Below are 23,452 nucleotides of genomic sequence, written 5' to 3' on the forward strand. Positions count from 1 at the left end.
TAAGGAAAATTTGATTAAACCAATGAATATTTCAGATAAACTCTCTAAATAGTGCAGAGAACAACTAAAATATTCAGAGGCATTTAAACTTTTGTCTATTCTTTGACGCGAGGCACGAGCAGTACAAGTATGTATTTCTGATAGATATGTGTGTGGGCTGATTTTGTGTGTGTGTGTGCATGTTTAAGGCTGTTCTGGTGTGGATCTGTATCCTAATGACGTTTTTTAAATCTTTTTTACATTTTCCGGAGGTTTTCATGATTAACTTCAGGTTGAAGACATTTTGCCTTTAAGGTGAGCCGGTGAGCCGTTGTTTCAGGTGAGCGTAAAAGGCCCCTGTTAGAGGAGATGAAACTGTCACCTCAGTTATCCCATCCTGAAGTTAAAGATCACTTCTGTAAAGCACAGTATAGCTCATGCTGTGAGTGGGTGTGTATTTTGGATGTATGTGTGTGTGTGCGTGTTTGTGTCTGTGTTGTGAATTGCATCCAATCTCGGCTGGATTACATTCACTGTGGGGGTGTATAGGATGGTGGGCTGGCATGCTGTACTGCGGAGAAGTCTAGAGATTACTCGCCTAGCAGGGGTTTGATACCTCACTGTGTGTGCATGTATGCGTGTTCACTCCCAGGTGATTTTTGGAATTTGGGTGGATTTTTTCAGTCATCTCAGCTGTATGCTCTATTTATCATCTGAATGACTGCCTGATCAGCACCCAGCCGCTCTTCTTCCATGGGTTTAGCAGTATCATCTATATATTGTATTGCATTTATTGTTATCTATAAAGACCCAGCATTGAAAATAATGTGGTGACAATATTTCTGCTGCGGAGACTCTTTGTAATGCATTCCCCTGCAGACCTGTAAAATTATTCTTCAGGAGTAAAGTGGAAATGTTATCTGCTCTGATCTAACATATTTTATTTTACCACAGAACAGTCTGCACCTCTCCTTTTCCCATTTTAAAAGCTGTTTGACTCGTACCGTAGTCACTGTAAAGGAAAACATATCCATCTATATTTCTATCTATCTATCTATCTATCTATCTATCTATCTATCTATCTATCTATCTATCTATCTATCTATCTATCTATCTATCTATCTATCTATCTATCTATCTATCTATCTATCTATCTATCTATCTATCTATGGTGTGTCCATCTTTTGCAGCAATTCCAGCAATACATCTCTATGGCAAAGTATCAGTGTATTTCCTGAGAACTTCAACACTAATGTGATCCCACGCCTTCTCCAACTTAAGCCAAAGACTTTCCTTTGAATGTACAATATATCTGTCCATTTATTCTCTAACTCACCCCAAATTTGCTCGATGGAGCTGAGGTCCGGACTTTGAGGGGCCAGTCCATCATTTTCAATGTTCCAGTCGTTCTACCAGAAGGACTCAGGAGGTGAAGATAAAACCAATATAAAGAACAAAATTAATTGGGCATAGGCCCTATCTGTAGCTTGAATCTGAAGTTGTAGATTCCAGCTATTTCTGCTGAAGACAAAGGCATGGCGGAACCTACCATAAAAGAAAGAAGAAAATTAAATACCGACCAGACAAAGTATTTCTTAGAGATCCTAGAACATATGAACAAAGGAAAATATAATTGTTTTAATTAGTCATAATTAAAGTAAGTATAACAAGCATTAAACAAATGTATCAGATTAAAGCTAAAGTGTTAGCTTATAGAGTAGAGGAGATGGACCAAAGAGGTCTCAGAGAGAGAGAGAGGCCACTATAGGCCACAGGAGAAAAGGCCCTGATAGGCCTCAGTGGGAAAGGACCTGATAGACCTCAGTGAGAAAAAGGCCACAAAGGAATTGGAGAAAAGGCCTAGACATGGCACAATCAATCAATCACCTTTATGATGGAGATGCTCAGATGGGCCATAGTGAGAAAGCCAAGAGGCCATAGAAAGAAATGCTTCAGTAGGCACAGAGAGGAAAACCATGTAAATAGGCCACGGTGGGAAGCGCCACAAGAGGGGAAAGCCGCAAAATATAGGCCACAAGAGAGAAATGCTAAGATAACCAAAGATAGAAAACCACTACAGTTGTTTGGACTATATGACTAGGTATTACACCACCTTCAGTAATTGAATATAGATTACCTTGAGGACAGCTATATATTATTTCCTGAACTTTTGATATGGTTTGTAGTTCAGGTCTAATATATGATTCAAATGCGGAGGATGACCATCTGCCCAGTAGCTTGATGACTGATGTTTGAACTCCACGTTCAGCAGCAGTAGTGGCTGGTGTATTGTATACCACAGCTTCTGAAATGATGACTAAATGCAGCTGAACCAGTCGCAGAGAGAAAGGCCCTTATGGGCCGCAGAGAGAAAGGTGATGATAGGCCATGAGAAAAAAGCTACGAAAGGCCATAGAGAGGATAGCCACGAAAAGCCATCACCGAAGGCTGCGAGAGCTGGTGAAAGAGTAGATGTAATGAAGGTGTGACACCATCACCAGTATTTGCTTAATTTGACTTAATCAGAATCAGAATTAGCTTTTGTTGGCAGTTATGTTTACACATATGAGTAATTTGTTTTCATGACAGAGGCTTCCACAGTGTAACAGAATTACAGTGACAGAACAAAAAATACAGATAATACTCGTGTAATGGGTGCAGTTCTCGTCCGGACCCCGGGTCCGGCAGCTCACATCTCTGGTGGCGCGGGAGTCCCTCTTGGTCTATCCCTTCCTGGACCAACAAGGACACCAGCATACATGCATGGGGAAGAGACCAGTCTCCTGAGCTATCTAATGACAGGCCACATTATGCCATTTAACACAAAGGCAGCGTAGTTCATGTGAGAAAAGCCATTACAGGCCAATTTTGTAAAGGACAATGATAGGCAGAGTTACATACAATAATAGTCACACTTACCTGATGGTCACAATGGGCCAAAATGAGCATAGGCCGCAATAGGCTGAGTAATGTGAAACCTCTATAGGTCATGTAAAGTGAAGGCCCAACGGGCTGCAATTACATTGATAGCCTGTGTATGTTTCTATAAACTATGTGATGTGAAAGCCCCTTGTGAAAATGACCACAATAGGCCATTGTATATGAAAAGCCATGATAGACTGGACATGAGGAGCATGTGAGAAGTAACCACCACCAGTAGTTTGCTTAGAGTATCATACTAAACCTTGAGTGTTACGTGAAATAGTTTAGAGTCTGATATTGTCGAAACTCAGATGCGGAGGCCGATCATGTACATAGCAGCTTGATAGCGGATTACAGGAATTCTAAACCACCACATTGTGTTAGAGAGGCCATTAATTTAGCTTACAGGGATAGTCCCCCCACAAATACAAATTTGATGATTATCTGCTTACCCCTAGGTAATCCAAGATGCAGGTGACTTTGTTTCCTCAGCAGAACACAAATTATGATTTTTAGCTGTAGTCTCTCAGCTGTACCATGCATGGCAAATGTTAACAGAATCTATGAGAGTGAAAAAAAACATACACAGACAAATCCATAATAAATCCTGCAGCTTGTGATGATACATTGATGCGTAAAGACACAAAACGAGCAGCCTGTGCAAGAAACTGAACAGTATTTATACAGTATAGTTATTTATTTATTATTATTATAATTTTTTTTAATTAAACCTCTGACTCACGCAATGCCCGAACTGTTAGAACTCTTGTGAACGCGCTTCACAGCAGCAAGCACATGAGGCATTCTTCTTATTCCTCTTGCAGTATGGCGGATCACAGTCTTACAGCCAAGTATGGTGACCCATACTTAGAATTCATGCTCTACATTTAACCCATCCAAAGTGCACACACACGGAGTAGTGAGCAGCCATTTATGCTGCAGCGCCTGCGGAGCAGTTGGGGATTCGGTGCCTTGCTCAAGGGGGCCTCAGTCGTGGTACTGCCAGCCCGAGTAAAACTCTCTTACCATTAAGCCACGACTTCCAATGGTGATGACCATAGTAGAGTTATGTCAAGTGCCACAGTAGTCTGTGTAATGTGAAGGCCACAACAGCCAAGACCGAAGCCAATAGGTATGAGGAAACAGAATGAACCACCAGCAGTAGATTATTAAATGATTATCATTTATCAGTAGATTATTAGCTAATTAAACTTCAAAAGCTATTGAACCCTGTAAAAGCATAAAGAAAGCCCTTGCACAAAGATTTTTGCACCACTTTAAAGCAGACATTATGAATGAGCATACACTGACCAGGACATTAAAATCAAGGGGCACAAACTACATTTTAACAGAATTGTAATTTTACATGAAGAGCGCCATGTAAAATATTCAGAGCTGGGGGTGCGAGGACTGGAATTGAGAACCACTGGTGTAGAGAATGCTTGTTGTTTTTCATTTCTCCAATCACAAATGCAGACATGGTTTTATGCTTACGGGATGCGATGCGATGCAACGCGTAAAAAGACTATTAGTCATTATAATCCATAATTATGGAATAGGTTTTATTATATTTGTCTTGTTGAGCAAATATAGACCAGGACCTGTTCAAAATTCACTGGATAGCTGGCCAATCAGAGCACACCTCTCTTTTTAAACTGATGATCTTTGTAAAAAACGCGTTTCAGAAAGTTGGGACATAAATGTACAGTATGGGGAAAATAATGTGGTTTTTAACCTAAAACCGCATAAACACATTTCATTACACCAAATACAAAAAATAATGTTATTTTTAACAACATCATATGACCCCTTTAAAGATATCACTGAGCTTGCAAAGATGAATTGTACAGCATTATGTGTTCTATAAATCCTGAACTCTGGCCTCAGTACTGTATTTTGTTGATTGAAACATAAGCAGCACCGACGCAAAAGCTCGGAAAGCAACTCCGCCAATGTTTCACATTCTCTGCCGAAAAACCTCCAATGCCTGTATATCATGCAACGCTACCAAACAACCACAAACATTCACCGCGACATCAGAGCAATGCCAACGATTTAGTGTGCATATTGAGAGGAATGTAAAACTTGCAATTGTTCACAGGAGACGAACTTAACTATATGCAAGTAACCCAGGGAAAGTCGGGCAATAAGTCAGGCAACAGTTTGTGCAAAAAAACTACAGCGGCAGTATCTGCAAACACAATGAAGGGTTAGTGGAGGGCTTTTTGTAGCAGAAATGAGTCAAATCAGACAAATCAAAGAGTCTATCAGAGCTGTGTGCATTGAAACATGAGCTGAATTCCTCAGGAAGTCATAAATCAGTTCTAGTGCCACAGGAACCAAACAAGATAACCAACCAACCAACTTGTTCACACAACAGCTTTCAACATTAACACCAATAGAACAATTATTGACAATTTTAATTCAAAGAAGAGATTGTCAAATTTATTGTTCGTGATTGGAATGCAACGCTGGACATCACATGTAAACCCAGGAGATCAAGTTAAATACTTGCATTGACTTCCCCCCCCAGCCAGTGAAACCAGACTGAAATTCCTAAGGGGGAAGGGCTATAAACCTTTGTCTTCACAGAAAAGTCCTTTGCCAGAGAATGGCAAAGAAACCCTTTTTATACATTATATATGGACCAGAATGAACTCAAAAAAGACTTATGAATGAATCATTCCATTGCTTAACTCCATATTCATTTACGTGTAACCCACACATTTGACTATCATGTATAATCACTTATTGTGTATGTCTTTTGATAACTATAGGATACCTAGTCATGTCTAGTATTCAAATAATCGCATTTTCTTGCTTGATATTGTCCTGACAATCATTTATTTGTAAAATATATCATAATCATGTTATAGGAATCATGTCCAAAATTAGACCCTGTGAGGCAAGAACCACATGCTTGGTAAGATAAACAAATGATTTATGATACCCACCCCAAGAACATATCTGATTGGTCAAGGCAACATTTGAGGGGTGGCCAACAGGAAGTTTTAAATACTTTGGACACGATGTAATTTTTGCTTTTAGTCATGCCTTGCTTTTAGTCTGCTTTTAGTTCTAGTCTAGCTGCTGCTATTAGCCATGTCGGCTTTTAGTTCTAGCATTGCTCGTGCTATCAGTCATGCCTGCTCTTAGCTTTTAGCTTGTAGCTTTGCTACCTAGCTTTAGCTTGTAGCATCTAGCCATGCGGTAGTCATCATTGTTCTTTGAGCGCGGTTCCAGCGTGCCTGCCTGCTGCTACTATGAGAAGGAACACAACCTAGTCTCGTCAAACTTTATTTCTTTTCTTTTCCGTTTGAGAGTTTCGTGTTCTGAGTTAAGTTTTGTAACGTCCATTCAACTTCAACCAGCGAACACGACTCTGCACTTTCAGCCAACGCCCAACAACCACGGGCTTCCCAAGACGTCACTTCAGAGACTGAACTTCCAGCCAATCAACGACCTCGGGATAGCCCTTTCACCGAGGCTCCTTCTTCACAGGAGATGCAAGTAACTTTACCTCCAGACTGTGACCTTTACTGGTGTATCTAATATAATTTTAACCTCATTGAGGAACTCAATGCGAGCGCTAATTACGTGATTGATGGTTGTTCATGTTTATGCAATTTAACGTATTGCTGTTAACTTGGGATTCCATATTTCCATTCTCTTAAACTCATCTTTCCCTAACTTTCGACCTTCCTGCAACTTGTGTGAATGTGTGTGTGCGTGCGTTTATGTGTTAGATTAGTTTATATGTCTTAGATTTATCTAATAAAACCTTATTCATATTGAAAAGAGAAGTATCTTGTGTTTTGTGCTTACAAGTTAATGTCTTAAACTGTCGATCTTGTTACTGTGCTAATTGATAGTGTTTTCACTATAGTTTGGATATTAGTATCCAGCGCAGATTTGATGTTAAACGGCTCGTTCACTGAACCGCAGGCGCGTCTCCGTGAGCAGCCGTGAAACAGTGATTCTGTTCAAATTCCCTTTAAAATCTTAAATGATTCCCTTTGAGCTAAATTGACCTGTTTCCCTTACATTTATAATGGTGGAGAATGATTGCGGGCAGTTTAATCTAAATTGTGAGCATAAACGAAGTTATTTAATCTTTGATTTTGCTAAAGGAATTAAAGATGAGAAGCTTGCGAGACCGGAGTATGTGTGTGTGTGTGTGTTTGCGTGACGTAAGCAGCGCGCGCCCTCCCGTTTGAATGAAAGGAGCTAGAGGAGACTTTAACTCGAGTCCGTCTCCCCTTTGTTAACAGCAGTAAGTGAACTTAAAAGTAAACATCTGAGATCGTACAATAAGGTAGAAATTGAGCGTGTTCCTCATTTGTGTAATGCCTTGTTTTATAGCTGATTTGATTTCACTGCGTGTTCCAGTGTCTCAAACGCTATCTCAGTCACTGTTTGCTGAACGGAGCTAAACTGTTAGTGTTTCAAAAGGGATATAAATCGGTGAATAAAGAATAGTTTTGAGCGGGTTCCTCAATCTATTTATCAAAGTCCCCGTATTCATATTTCATATAGTTTGATTGCCAGTGCGTGTTCCACTGCCGAATCAAATTTGATATTCGACTCCCCTAAGTTAACGTTAAACATTAGAGAACAATGTTTGTCCATTTGTATCCGTTCACAAAGTGAATGCAATCTCGCGTAACACTGCGTGTGCCCGAGAGTAATTTGAATGGGAGTGTTTTAAAAGCTTGATCAAGTAAATTTTAACTGTGTACCAACAGCGAAGGAAAACTTTTATGTTTGTGTCCAGAAAAACTGGCACGGAGAATCAAATTCCTGAGACTGATATAATAACTACAGCAGGAAGCTGCTATTTGAATTAAGATAAATTTAACTCTATACAAACTGAGAGTTTAAGTGCCACATCGCAAAACCAACTGAAAGGCGGTGTTGTTATTTGTACAGTGTTGAAATGAGCCGACATTTCATGTAACATGCTTAACTGTATTTGCAACAATGCAACGATTAATGTGCTGATCCACTAGAATGTGTTTTGGTTGCCATAGTGACGACCGTGACCCGGAAGCCTAACGTACTTCCGGAGCAACTCTGAACTGTGCACGCGCAGCGCACAAACTCTGCGGTGTCGCTAAGCTAACGAAACCATTGCATTTACATTGAAGTCTATACTAAAGCCACTAGCCTCAAAGGTTAGCCGTTAGCATTACCATCCAGTTGTAGAATAATGTGTGTTTGGGCAACGCTGACGTGATTTAACCATTTTAAACATCTTAACTAACACTTGTTAGTCCCTTTTTTTTATCGCTCTCTTTTCTCACTAGACCACTTATTTTCATTTTACTAGAAAGGGAAATACTGACTCACAATTATTAATTGTCAAATTGAAATTTAATTGAAACATTAAATTTATTTTGAAGAATTTAAAATTTCCCTCTCAGATCATTTCATATGATCTTTTATTTCTAGTATTCTCTTTTGGGTCTTATTATTTTAGGAATGAATAAGCCTTGAACTTTGGAAGTTTAAGTAAACTTATTCTTCCTAATTTATTTATTACCCATCTGAATATATGCTATTCAGACCTTTAATTATTTGAATGCGTTTTACCCCTCTTCCTATTTTGGTTATACACTTAACCACTATTGTTTTACTTATTGATTTTCTTTTTTTTTTATTTCATTTTTGCATATTTTGCCCATTTATTAATTTTTTTAATTTTACTTTTTCTTACCATTTCTTTACTTTGTGTATCCTAGCCTGGGAACGACAAACCTGAGTCCTAAAATGAGACATTGTTATCCCTCACTACGAGTTCAAATAAATTAGAAAGACAACTCTCTTTCACTTAAAGTTTATTTTGTTTGATTAGTTGTGCAGCAACTAACACAACGCTCTCCTTGTAGTTGAGATAACCGCTACTGAGACTTACCATCTCCGTCCAATTGGTAAAGAAATATACATTTAAAAAATAACAACAAGGTCTCTGAAATTATGCAGCTGAGTGAGTTAGTACAGCAAATGGTGTGACACTGGGAAGTGCTCTACAAATACAAATAAAATGTTTTACACAGACCATGAAAATAGGAACAGAGTAAATTATTGTTCCTGTGAATTTTTATCACTCTTTCGTAGGCAGAGTGAGTAAATGCAAGAAGATCCTGCTTTACTCTGCTATTTGACTCAAGACATGCAAGACAGGTAATGTAATAAAAGTCCCGGAACATTCTCCAGCAGCTGTGCATTTGGATGAAAAGAGGTCTGTGACCTCTCTCAATGAATAACAAATCACTTAAAACCCAGCAGATCATAGCCTCTGAGGAGCCCTTACAGTGAGTGCAGAGAGTGAGATGACTCGGTGAGAGACAGGGTATGTGAATGTCTAATTGAAATGCAGAAAGAGAAAAATGTAGAGCTGGATAAAGTGACAAACGGATAAACAAATAAAGAGACAGAGGGTTGATAGTGTGAAATGCCTGTCAGGGGTTTTCCTCTCCTGTGAGTGCCAGTGTTTCCTGTGATACCGTAAGCCCCGGCTGAATAGCCTGAATTAGCAGCTGCTATGTGTGTCTGAAAGAATAGCTGTGAGTCAGCCCCTTTCCGGCAAGACTAGCATTTCATTACTCTTTACATGCCTCTCTGTCTCTTCCTTCATTCCCACTGACCTCCCACCTTTTTTTCACATGACTGTTGGTGCTGTCTAACTGATGCAGGAATAAAAGGTTCTTGGAGGGGTTTCTGCTAAAGAAAGAGCACAACTACAAAGTTGAGCTGAAATCTCTGTACAGTCCTTAAATGCCTCTGATCAGTCACATAGAAAAAGCTCTGAAGGACACCAATTAACTGCCCTTGCTTGACTGTTGATGAAAGTGGACAAACAACAGAGGCCATTCTAGGATTTCTTGCTGTTTGATCAAAAGCAGACATGGCTCAGAAGAGTATTTAAATCCTGCTCAAATGACAGTTTTAAGTAATTAAAATTACTATATCAAAAGCTGTAAATGGTCCCAAAAGTGAGAATTTTGGATGCATAAGACACTGAAAAATATATTAATTTCAGGTAACATTTTAAATTAGGGAACACATACTGTATTAATTAATATTAGTGGTCAATATGTGGTATTATCGTCACTGGCCGATCATTTTTTCTGCTTGGCCGATTATTTTGACGGCGTGCCAGACTTTTATTGTGATTGCGCTGAGAACGGCAGCAGCGCCTGATAAAATATCCCCTTTGTTTACTCTTGTTGTTAACAGTTCTGTATAATACAGATATAAGTCTGTCTTATAAACAGATAGAATGGTTACAGTGTTTACTTCCTTTTTAATTATATTTTTTATTAAATATTTATTTTTTTTGTGAAAAATGCATGGTCATCTACAATATAAGTATGTTTATTTTAAAAAAATTTTTAAACCATTATCAAATGACTTCAAATGACTTAAATATTAATAATAATGATTTTCAATTATTATATCGATCGGCCCCCCACTTTCCAAGATATTGGCATCGGCTGTCAAAAAAATTAAATGAATAAATATCGGTAGATCACTAATTAATAGTAACATATTCATTAATTAAGAATTTTACCTCATTTAACTTCTAATTAGCTGAATATTGATATTAAGTATGCTAGTTATGTTCTGTATAGTTAGGTTTCTTTGTTATTAGCTTTCCTTCCAAAGTTACAAATTAAATTTATGCACAAAATTGGAATATTGCATAAAACATTTGCGAATAATGCACCGTTTCCATAATATCTGTATACAATAAATCACAAGCTTCAGAGTAAGCAGATGAAACGTGGTCATGTTATCTTATTTTTGGAGCCTGCTGTTTGGGAACAAAGTTAAAGAGTTAATTATAACTATGCACTTTGACGTGATTTTGCTCAAGAATTTTAGAATGACAAAACTAGCATTTCAGATGCTTTGCAATGAGATTGGTCTGTTGTTTGGTCAAGTTGCATTTCTTTTTTGATGCACATCAAGGAATTTAATCTATAAAAGTGTTTCCATTGTATTTTATGCATATGTTTTTTTTTTACGACTTAGTTGAGCACATAAGTTTCTTATGCACATTTTTTATTGAATTTATGTGAATCTTGGCATTTCCATCCAGCATTTTATTTTTATCATATACCCCAAAATTTGCATAAAATAGGTGGATGGAAACATAGCTCTTGTGTCTTGTTTTCCCTTTGCTTATTAGTTGCTATGATTTCTAGTCTGTGTATTTATGCTGCATTTTTTCATCCGAGGTAGAAAAGTCAGAGCTACATGTTGGGTTTTTCAAATGGAATGCTCACCCAAGTTGGAGCGGTAAGAAACAACCAATCAGAGCTGCGGTCCATAACTTTTTTTTGTGTTCAAAGTATACAAAATGTATATAATAAGTGAGTACACCATGAATCCATTTTTTAAACCATGTTTTTAGCCTGTCCTGAATCACTAGGGTACACCTACAGTATAATAAGTGTTTATATTTGGACTATTTTAGATTGCTTCAGGGGAACCGCGGCAGAGTAACCCAGTACCTTTGTGATTCTTCATAGACATAAACAGAGAGAAGTAGCTCCGGCTACAATGTCCTTCCGCAACACGCAAGCAGTTCTGTTTATTAACCGCTAGAGCGTCTAAAGTTACAGACTGCAGCTTTAATATGGTGCAATATGGTGGAAGACTTTTTAGGTTTTGAAACTTGTTTTATATTCATGTGAAATATTTACGCTACATTTCTTAAAAATAAATTGCATTCTGATTGATATTTGTTTTGCAATTCATTCATTTGTATGTGTAATTTAAGTGTGCACCTTGGGGGCCACTGTGTGTTAGTAACTTACTTGCATTATATTTTGGGATTGCACTGGAACAACAAGGATTTGGATGAAAGATGGAGCTCTACTCATATATGTCTGACAGCTGTGTTTGGGACAAGGTTCTTTGCCAAACACTTCTGCCTGATGTCTAGTTAGCCTTTGTTCTTATTGTGAGAGACAGGAAAAGAGGGATGGAAAAAGCGGTGACCCATAGCACTAACATAGGATGAAGTTTTAAAAGACGTTTTAAACTTTTAAAATCCTCAAAACTCCTTTGGTATTCATATGCTGTACACACAACTCTTGAGTTGTTGTCCAATAAGGACTTTTATCAATTCTTGTAAAGGATTGTGAATATGTATAAATGATTCATAAAGACACATCTCTGGTAAGAGGTAAAATACTTGACTTGTTTCTGATTCATTTGTTGTGAAAATGTTTCAGCTGTTTTCTTACTACAGGGAGAATTTAGAAGAAGAGAGATATAAGGAAAGTAATAAAGATCTGTCAACCTCCGTGGATTTCCTTACAAACATCCAGCTCCATAGGCAGTGGCAGGAGGGTACTCACACTGTCCTCTATGGGCCGACAGATGGATGCAGAGGATAAAAAGGATTTGTAGATTTAGTGAAATTTTCATCACAGCTTTTCCCTTATTTCCCTTATTCCCTTATTCTGTCTCTTCCTTATAACCCCTCTCTTTCCTCATAGCTGCCCAGTCACTTTTTCATATTTTTTTCAACTCCTCCACTTTCTTCCAGCTCTTAACTTTCCCCGTCAGAGCTCCTCTCTCTATTTCTTACAGATTTATTTTCCCATAACTCTCCCCACTTCCTCCTAGCTCTGCCTTCACTTCCTCACACCTTCAATTTTTTTTTCATGTCTTTGCCTTCACTTGTTTCAAACTCTTCCAAATATCCTTCCTCACCCTTCTTCTCCCATAACCTCTTACCCAACCTTCTCCTTTATTTCCTCTTACGTCTGTTTTCTCTTCCTCATACTATAGTTCTTCCCTCACTTCTTCACTGTTTATCTCACTTGTTTATAACTCTCTTCCCCCACTTCCAAACTCTTCCTAACTTTGTCACAAATGTGACCACACTTTCTGTTAAGACTTCCTTATGGGCTCAATTAAATATGGCTCTTCTCTCTATTCTTCACACCTCTGCCCTTAACTCCTCATAACTCTCCCTTCACATCATCACAACCATTTCCTTTTAGCACAGTTCCCTGTTTTCTTGCACTACTTTCCCCTCATCCCCTATGTCCTCACAATTCTTCTCCCACTTTCTCACAGAAAGGGTACTTCCACACAGTTTTTCAGAGAGACATCCCTTTCATACAGCTCTTCCCTCTCCACAATGCTGCCCAACTCCCCCACAATCTTTGCTTTGCTCTTTCACAACTCTTCACACAATTCCCCATCCTTTAGTTCCTAAAAGTTCTTGCCGTAGTTCCCTGTAGCCTGCCCACTTACCCTTTTTCACAGTTCTTCCTCATCTTCCTCAAAGGTCTTCTCCCTCTTCCTTACAACTTTTTCCTATTTCCTCATAGTTTTGACCCCACTTCCTCACATCTTTCCCCTTTTCCTCAAAGTTCAATCTCTGCTTCCTTACATCTCGCTCCCCATTTCTACCAGAAAGACTCGGGAGATAAAATGATGTACGAAGCATACATTTATTGACAGCTCAGCAAGCACAATTATAAATTTCTTTGGTGGAAGGCCCCGTCCAAGGTTCGTAATCCGAGGGTAGCGAATCTGCATTTCCTGCCTGAAGACAAAGGCAGGGGCGCAGCCGACCCCCCTGGAAGGTAAGGACAGGACCATCCTGGTGGTGGTGGGGAGGTTGTTGTCGCGTCGGCATCTGCGAACTCAAACATGTGTAAGTACGATCTTTTATACAGGAGTATAAGGACGTGATTGGATAATGATGAAGGTAATTGGTGACGAAGTGATTGAGTCTTCCTGGCAGAACTTAGGCTAAAGCTTCCATACTGCATACTGGAATCATTGATATCCATACCATTAAAAAAGTGACAACAACTGTCTTTGAGAGACTTGTACTTAACGAATCTTAACCTGAATCAGACAAATGGTTCACAAAAGACAGTGGTGTTCAATAGACACTGATGTTTTTATGTGCATCCTCAGTGACTGCAGTGAATAATTCAGAGGACAGTCATTGTTAACAGCAGCAGATCCTCTGCAAGGGCGAGTCCTTGGGCTGGAGTTTGTCTGCTGAATGAAACATTCTGATATCTAATACCCATGAGTATCCGTGTGGTTTAGCGGTTTCTATTGTTTTGCTGATGCTGGTGATTGGTATCTGTTTGACCTTGTATCTTTTTAAAGGCAGTAACTTATTCAAACCTCATCCCAAGTTCTGTGATGAGACAAACAGATAGGTACATTGACATGAGTTGCGTACTTATATTATATATCTTTGTCAGATGTTCTGTCCTGAAATTTGTCAAAACTGAATTATTACCTTCAATTATATATTCCGTGAGTGAACAAAAGTCTTTAACCGGTCTGATTTTAACGAATTTTGCAGCATTTGCTGCCAGAGAAAGATAAATAGATAATGTCATTGTACAACTGTTGCAATGTTCTCCAGACATCTTCAGTGGACTCCTGTTATATTTCTGCCTGTGCAGTGCACTCCTTAGAAATAAGTTTTGTGCTACATATTATATGTGTTTTGCTACTAGCAAGACAGTGCTATTTTAGACCCTCGCTATCTGCACCTAAAGCAACATTATCAGGCTATTTCAAGCATATTTCTGCATTTAGAAAAAAAATGTTTTAAGAGAGTGAGAGTGAAATGTTGCCCAGTCTTGTTCACTGAGGCATCTATTCTTTGTTCTAAAGTCCAGCTAAGTGGCTTTTGACCCACTTTTGAGAAGGTGCTTCTTCAAGTGTGCATTGAAAGCTTGACAATTCATCTGATATGAATATGGAAAGAGACCAAAGCCAGATTAAGGGTTATGCTCCATCTCTCTCTCTCTCTCTCTCTCTCTCTCTCTCTCTCTCTCTGTCTCTTTTCTTTCTTTCTTCTCACAATCAATGTTTCCTGTTTCACTCCTGATTTATAGCAGTGCTGGGAAAGGGTTGTTTTGTGTCTCAGTCTCAATGTGTATATGGCATTGTTAGCACCAAATCCTGACAGCACTCTTTCTGCCTCTTGGTTCCCAAAAGGTACTAGTTTCTTTTGTGCATTCAGGTATGAATCCATCTCCTTCTCTTCTGCTGTGGTAAGATTTTATGTAAGCACAGGTTTAATTCTGCGATTTCCATTCAAGAATCTGATGACTTTTATTATAGTGACTGACGGTTTCATTTTTCTCCTCCCACCACACTGACTAAAATTTCATTTTCTCTGACTGCTCCCCATAATTCCCCTAGGTGTCTTAGACCTGTTTGGAGTACTGATTCCTGAGGAAGTTAGGTAAATTCATGTTAGAAAGATGTATTTGACATGATTTTAATCCCATTCGATTCCAACATGTCTGTTGATCTCCACATAACGTAAAAATTATGAAACAAATTATCAGATGATTTTTAAGATATTTCAAGTGTCCTCTGAGATTTATAATTTAATTAGAATAAGAATGCATGTGAATGCAGTATGTATTTTTTTAACAAAGCTTCTCATTTATTTTTGAACCTTCGTTGAATGCTTTAAAGATACATTTCTTGATGACATCCTGATGTGCCTTTAATATGGATTTAGAGCTTTGCCAAGTTTCTTAGTTAATTATTATAATTTTTTTTAAGTACCGCTTGTATCTCACCCAATATATATATAAGAAAAATGAATAAGTTTGATTATGGATACTCAGCATAGCCCCTGTAGTAGCATCATATCTAATTCCCATCTTAATGATTTCCTTAATTGTATGAATAACATTATAATGTTTTCATATATGATCTTCCATAAAGTCTGAATTAGTACATTACATAATTAGTACACGACTATCTGAAAAGTGCTTTTGGCCAGGCACAGATTTTTTCCCTCCAGCATTGGGTCATTACAGACAAAAATAAAGATACCATTGCACAAAACACCTTCACAAAAGAAGCATGCCACCATGTTTACAACTGTGACAATGAGCAATTTTAAGGATCAGCTAAACGCTGGATTTTCAAAGTATGTGAAATATTAAAAGTTTACAGCATATAATCTTTAAAATATGTCAGAGACTTTTACACACCAGTCTATTATTGTGGCAACATTTCCACGCCTCGAAATGTGATGATAAACAAAACAAACTGTGATTGGTTGTTTGACATGTCAGTCAAATGGCCTCATAGGCGGACTCATTTCGAATTGTTTAATTTAATTTAGTAAAACATTTGCATCTGTACAGGAAATAAATGTTGTCCTTTTATTAAATAATTTATTGTGATGTGGTGATTCGAGGGAAATGGCTGAATGAGTAAATACCATTGAGATTATATTCTGAAATGTACCAACGGGGGTTTGTATTCTTCAGCTTCCATGAGATCTTGAAACCATTTGATGGTAATTTGTTTCATATTATTTCAATGGGTGGCCACAAACAATTAAATATTTATTTCCCTGTAAATTATCTAACAACAACTTGGAAAACAGATAAAAAAGAAAATGTGAAAGTAAGATGAAAATAGCATACTAATATAATAGGCACGTACCTGTAGCGGAACTACTAGTGGCTGGTGTAATTATTATTAATATTATTTTATATAAAATAATAAGGCGAAGTCGTGGCCTAGTGGTTAGACAGTTTGATTCCTAACCCTAGGGTTGTGGGTTTGAATCTCGGGCTGGCAATAACATGACTTAGGTTCCCTTGAGCAAGGCATTGAACCCCCAACTGCTCCCCGGGCACCGCAGCAAAAATGGCTGCCCACTGCTCTGAGTGTGAGTGTGTGTTCACTGCTCCGTGTGTGTGCACTTTGGATGGGTTAAATGCAGAGCATGAATTCTAAGTATGGGTCACCATACTTGGCTGAATGTCACTTTATTTTAAATGCCTATTATCAAGCTTGAACAGAAAAGGACCTTCCTCAAACCTTTGCAACAATGTTTCTAGAATGTCATATTATGTTCACAGGAATTAAATAGTTATATAAATAGTGATATAGTTATAAATGTATTTTATGTATATATATATATATATATATATATATATATATATATATATATATGTATGTGTGTATGTGTGTATGTGTGTGTGTGTGTGTGTGTGTGTGTGTGTGTGTGTGTGTGTGTGTGCGGGGGTGGGTGGGGGTTACACACTTTTACCAGGTTGATTTTATATAATGGATATGTTTGAAAAAAGAGAATAATTAAGCAAGCTGTTTTTTAAGGTATTATTCTTTCAGCTTATTCTATTTCCAAATAAGAGTATTCTGATGAAATCAGCTGACAGGATGATGTCATAAATTGAAAGGACAGACCTTTTAAAATTTTCATGACACCTGAACTTTTCCAGTTCCGCTCTCCTTTAAGGAACTTATCCATTTTTGTTCAAAAAATTTAATCAGCAATACTTTTTTGCATTATTTCTTTGTTATAATTTTTTTACTTCTTGTTTTCTTTCTCTCTGTTTACTAGTATTCTGACAAGGTGCCTTGAGAGGCAGTCAAAAGTGATAAAAACATGAACAGCATAACTTACGGCTGAAATTTCCACATAAGAGGAGAAAATGAAAAGTTTAGATACTAAGTCCTAAGAAATCTAGGCCAACAACAGAAGAAAAAAAAAATTATGTCAAAATCTAAATAATGTAGTGATCATATTTCCATGAATGGAAAATAAGTTTGTTTTGACAGTAGCTATATCTGTCTCAGTTCGATATTAATTCTCAGCCTCTATTTTTCTAAATAAATCTGATTGTATTAAAACATTTTTCTGCAGTCAGTCTCAGTGCTTTCAATGTATAACCTGTACTCTCCCTATGTAAACTGTAGTTATACATCCCAAAACCACTGTGAAAAACTGCTAAATATATTTTCCCATTCATTCCTTCTGCTTGCACCTCTCAGGGTCCTGTGGGATTGGAAGAGAGTTCATGCCCCGGCTCAGCAAACTCACAGAAGCCTGGAACTCGACACAGTTTCGTACAGGAGCACTTCCAAGCTCAGTACAGGTCAGACAACCCTTCGCCTTTGATTTAAGTTTAAGTCCGCCCTTTATCTGTCGGTTTGAGCTTTGCATTCTATTGGGACAATTGTGTGGGATTAGGGGTCTTTGATTACACTGTACTGAATGTCAGTGGGATTTGATATGGTAATGGAATTGCATAACACCTATACAGTATGTTGTGTCTTAAAATACTGTAACATGTAACAACCTGCATACAGTTATATATAAGTCAAGACCATTATACAATAAACTGAAACGAGTGTTGCATGATTTGGTTAAAAATCATGCTGTGAATATTTTCACAAATAAACATAAACATATTGCATATATATATATATATATATATATATATATATATATATATATATATATATATATATATATATATATAATTCTTTTTTTTTTTTTTAAATACAACAACAATATCATCACATTTCTATCATTTTCTTTTTATTTTTAGAGTCAAATATTCTTTACATTTAAAAGAAGTGTTTTCTTTTGTAATATATTTTTGAATTAATGTTAATTCCTGTGGTGGAAAAACTAAATTATCATTCATTATCTGATTTGGTGCTCAAGAATTTTTTTTTTATTTTTTTTTATGATTGTCAATAGTTTCGTATCATAAGCATCTAAAAGAATGTTTCAAGAATAATATTTGGTGGAAAATATTGCTAGTTCTTATCTCACACTATGGTTTTGATAAAATATAAAAATCGCAGCTCATGCAAACTATTGAATTAACTTGTAGTCAGTTGCAGTTTAATTTATTAAATTAGGTCACACAATTTTACATTTTAAGTTCAATAGACACATACGAATAAGTAATATTTTTAGCCTGTAATTCTTCCAGATTCCTTAAATAATCATGTGCACCGATTATTCGGACATCTGTCTATGAGGAAAATGACTGGTTATCTTCTGTACCACAGTTTGGCTGAGATTTTGTCTCCTCTTATACAAATGGGCTCATCCGGCACACACTGTGTGTGCTCTCTAGAAAACAGTAGGCTTTACGCTATTCACGGTCTCTCTCAGGCTGCAAGGCTGTTGAAACATCTGCGCCGGAACTTTTTGCAGAGTGAATATTATAATGTAATCCACAAAGAAATCATACGCTCTACTATAGAGATTATTACGCAAGCATTATATTCACCTATTTTTGGTATGACAACAAAACTCGCCAACAGCATTTCTGCTTTTGCAGATGTGAGCAATATGCAAATGCTGAATATTACGTTTTCAAGAGAGGAAAAGTTATTTGAGTAGGTTTAATTCGTTTTTTTTCTTCATTGCTAAACATTCTAAAGACTCAAAGCTCTTTATAAATATCCCAATTTCCCCAGCTTCTCAATCCTCACCAGTTGAATGGCAGGTAGAGATGGACTCAGCAATTTTCTAAGCAATTGAGAGAAAAGGTTCTGCTTCTCAGTGAGTTCTTGATTTCACTGCTTCAGTTTGTAATTCCATTAGCGGTCTTGGTTGCTCTAGCTTTGAAACCGAATGATAAGATACAGTATGAAATGTAGGAAGACAAAACACTTCAGCAGCATTCATAATGTGGTCATTAAAATCTGGATTCAGAATCTGTTTGCAGCTGTGAGCATTTCTTGTTCTCTATAGGCATTTAATAAAGAGACTGAACACATTAAGTTTTCTCAAGGGCTTTGATTATAAAGATGGCTTTACAGTGCAGACATTTTGGACTACTGTAGTTGCAGTTTTCTGGTTTATATTGGTTTATGCTGCAGTAATAAAGCATTCATTTGCCATGTTGGAGATGTAGTAGAGTATGTTGAATATTTATTTAACAGTATTTACGATGATTTTGCTTGCAAATTACATATGAATATACCATGCTTACATTTCATAAAGATTCCTGTCACACGGTAGTGGTTGTAAGAACTGGGCTCGGCGAAGTTCATTTTTTTCCTCATTAATGTACACACAGCACCCCATATTGACAGAAAAACACAGAATTGTTGAAAATTTTGCACATTTATTTAAAAAAAAAAGAAAAAAAGACAACCTGTCTGGTTGGTGTTCCCTGGTTAACCACTAGATGTCCTCTTTCCTCACGATCTCTTTCTATCATTGCACTCAGCTGTCACTGGTCATTAATCATTGCACTCAGCCAATTTCCCATTAGTATTGTCATTTACCTGTGTATTTATTACCCTGTCTGTTTTAGTATGTGTCACGGAGTCCTTGTAGTTTTCACTGTACTTCTAGTCCTGTCCATGCCTGATTGTTTTGTGTTTGTTTATGTTTGGATTGCCTCTCTGGTTTTGACCCCTGCCTGGACTGGATAACGATTTGGATTACCCCAATAAAAGACATACCTGCACTTGTATCTCTCTCTGTGTTTTCTTGTGTCCTGATCGTGACACTAAGTATTCAGACCCTTAGTTCAGTATTTAGTAGAAGCACCCTTTTGATCTAATACAGCCATGAGTCTTTTTGGGAAAGATGCAAGTTTTTCACATCTGGATTTGGGGATCCTCTGCCATTCCTCCTTGCAGATCCTGTCCAGTTCTGTCAGGTCGGATGGTAAACGTTGGTGCATCACTCCAGAGATGCTCAAGTGGGTTTAAGCAAAGTCCTTTCAGGCAAGTCGTGCGACTCGTCCGCCATCTTGGCAACGCCTCCGGGCAGCTATTTCAGAATAACAAGACCAGCTAAATGAATGGGCAGAGAGTCAGAACTACACTTTCACTGGTCACCAGGACATAAAAACAGCATGTATAGAAACAGCAGTGAAATATGATAAAAATCGCTGAAAAAGTTTGGCCGCATTCATCTATCCCTCGATTGCAACCAGTCGTCCTGTCCCTGCAGCTGAAAAACACCCCCACAGTATGATCCTGCCAACACAATGCTTCACTGTTGGGACTGTATTGGACAGGTGATGAGCAGTGCCTGGTTTTCTCCACACATACCGCTTAAAATTAAGACCAAAAAGTTCTATCTTGGTCTCATCAGACCACAGAATCCTTCAGGTGTTTTCTGGCAAACTCCATGGGGGCTTTCATGTGTCTTGCACTGAGGAGAGGCTTCCTAATCAAGTCCAATCAGTATACTCAAACACAGCTGGACTCAAATGAAGGTGTAGAACCATCTCAAGGATGATCAGATGAAATGGACAGCACCTGAGTTAAATATATGAGTGTCACAGCAAAAGGTCTGAATACTTAGGACCATGTGATATTTAAGTTTTCCTTTTTTAAAAATGCGCAACAATCTCAACAATTCTGTGTTTTTCTGTCAATATGGGGTGCTGTGTGTACATTCATGAGGAAAAAAATTAACTTAAATTATTTTAGCAAATGGCTCCAATATAACAGAGTGACTTATTTAAGGGGGTCTGAATATTTTCTGTACCCACTGTATATATATATATATATATATATATATATATATATATATATATATATATATATATATATATATATATATATATATATATATAAAATAAAAAAAATGTCATGGTATTATTTATATATCATCCAAGATCTGCTTAGTGCTCACTCTCTCTTTGTTCCTATCCTGAAAAAAGAAAGAAAGAAATGATGGTTCTGCCTCAGCTGCACTAGATAATGGTAAGACAGGCATAAATGCATATCTGCTGTCTCACTGGCAATAGGATTGCAGTTGTGATAACTAATCTGTTTTTTTTTTTTTTTTTTTGTGCAATATTAAAAAATGTTTTAACTACATATCGGCTATATAGATTACTTGTGAAAACAATTTAAAACCAGCCATACACAGTTGATACACAGAAGACATGTGATGTACTGTGTAGGACTGCACAAAAATATAGCAAAAAGATCCCCCGATGTTTCTAAAGTATTGACTAGGAGTTCAGCGGACCCTGTGTTGATTTATTCAGAAGCTGAGTTGTTTTAAAATATAACCTCAAACTCAGAACATACTTCTGTGTTTCCTTACGCTGGTCTCAGTTTGCTGTCTCTGGATAAAAATGGGTAAACCAAGTAGAACTCTTTTTTTTATTTTTTTTTTTATTTTTTTTTAAGAACTATGTTGGCTTGGACTTAAGTTGTAGCTTGTTTTGATTGGGAAAAACCTGTTCAAACTGCTGTGTTGTTGAAAAAAGTTGGGTGCTGAGTTGTGAGCTGCCAAGGTCCCTTCACTACAGATTACAACATGAAGGCTGCTGAATGCTTGTGTAAAACATTAATGCATGCACTTGTCGATTTTTTCCCACCCTAGTAAAATAGATAATGAGAAAATAAAGTATAACAAGTCTTCTTTATACGTGTGATGTAGCTTCTGAGACAGACATTATGTTTTTTTTTAAAGGAACACTCCACTATTTTTGAAAATAGGCAAATTTTCCAACTCCCCTAGAGTTAAACAATTGAGTTTTTCCGTTTTCGAATCAATTCAGTCAATCTCCAGGTCTGGTGGTAGTTCTTTTAGCTTAACTTATTGAATCTGATTAGACCGTCAGCATCATGCTTAAAATACCCAAAGAGTCTCAATATTTTTCCTATTTAAAACTTGACTCTTCCGTAGTGGCATCATGTACTAAGACCGATGGAAAATGAAAAGTTTTGGTTTTTCTAGGCCGATATGGCTAGGAACTCTAACCGCATTCTGGCGTAATAATCAAGAAACTATGCTGCCGAACCATGGGTGCAGAAGGCGCAGTGATATTAATCAGCGTATGTAACTACTGTACATAAGAGTCAAGTTTTAAATAAGGAAAAATATCTAAATTCTTTGGTCATTTTTGAGCGAGATGTATACGGTCTAATAAGATTCAGTGATCTATGCTAAAAGCTAAGCTAAAAGTGCCACCGCCAGACTCGGAAATCGGATGAATGGATTTGAAAATGGTAAAACTCAACTGTTTAACAACAGTTGGATCATTTCACGATCTCATCTAGTTTAGATAACTGAATAATTTGAATTATTATTATGGTTTGAATAATATGAAACACACTCGCTTGATTCTCGAACTCATTGACTCATTGATCTGATTCGAGTAGAAACATAGTTAACAACTCACTGGAGAAGATAATTTAGTGTTCTGTAAAAAAAAAAAAATAATAATAATACATTGTTTTAAGTAAGAGGTAGAACTGTAGAAACAGAATTGCATATGTGGACAAAGTACACAACTCTATAACTTGAGTGAAAGTACAGAAAATGCACATCAAATATTTCTCTATTACAAGTGAAAGTAAAAGAACAGAAGAACTTGCTTTAAAAAAAAATTATCCTTTCCAGAAGCCTTGGAATATATTGAAATTGGAAAAAAATGATTTGGGATACATACATCCATCCATACATACCTTTTTATTTTTATTCATTAATTTATTTATTTGTTTATTGAGTTTGACAGCTTTTTGAAGTTGTTAAATGAAAAAGATGTGTGTCACGTTAATTTAAAATACTTTTGTGTGTCAAGTAAAAAAAAACAAAAAAAAACATACATACATAATTAGCTAATTTACCATGATTTTCTGCTCAATTCTTGGATCAAATAGAGTTCAGTTCTATTGGGGGTCATTGGGTAGAATGCTTGTTGTTTAAATTCCATACATGCTCTGCCCCTTGTGTTTTTATTGCTTTGCCTGAAATGATAATGCTTTC

The 23,452-nt window shown here is 37.1% G+C and overlaps 1 protein-coding gene across 1 annotated transcript in view; it reads left to right on the top strand.

Annotated features, from left to right (window-relative positions):
* The window catches only part of usp43a (ubiquitin specific peptidase 43a), a 106,798-nt gene that overhangs the window by 19,537 nt on the left and 63,809 nt on the right, over positions 1-23,452 (top strand). Inside the window, exon 3 of the mRNA XM_026263001.1 lies at positions 17,734-17,837. Coding sequence (XP_026118786.1) covers positions 17,734-17,837 — 104 coding nt within the window. The remainder of the gene's footprint in view (positions 1-17,733; positions 17,838-23,452) is intronic.

Source organism: Carassius auratus, chromosome 6, assembly GCF_003368295.1.
Source record: "Carassius auratus strain Wakin chromosome 6, ASM336829v1, whole genome shotgun sequence".
In the NCBI taxonomy this organism is placed as follows: domain Eukaryota; kingdom Metazoa; phylum Chordata; class Actinopteri; order Cypriniformes; family Cyprinidae; genus Carassius; species Carassius auratus.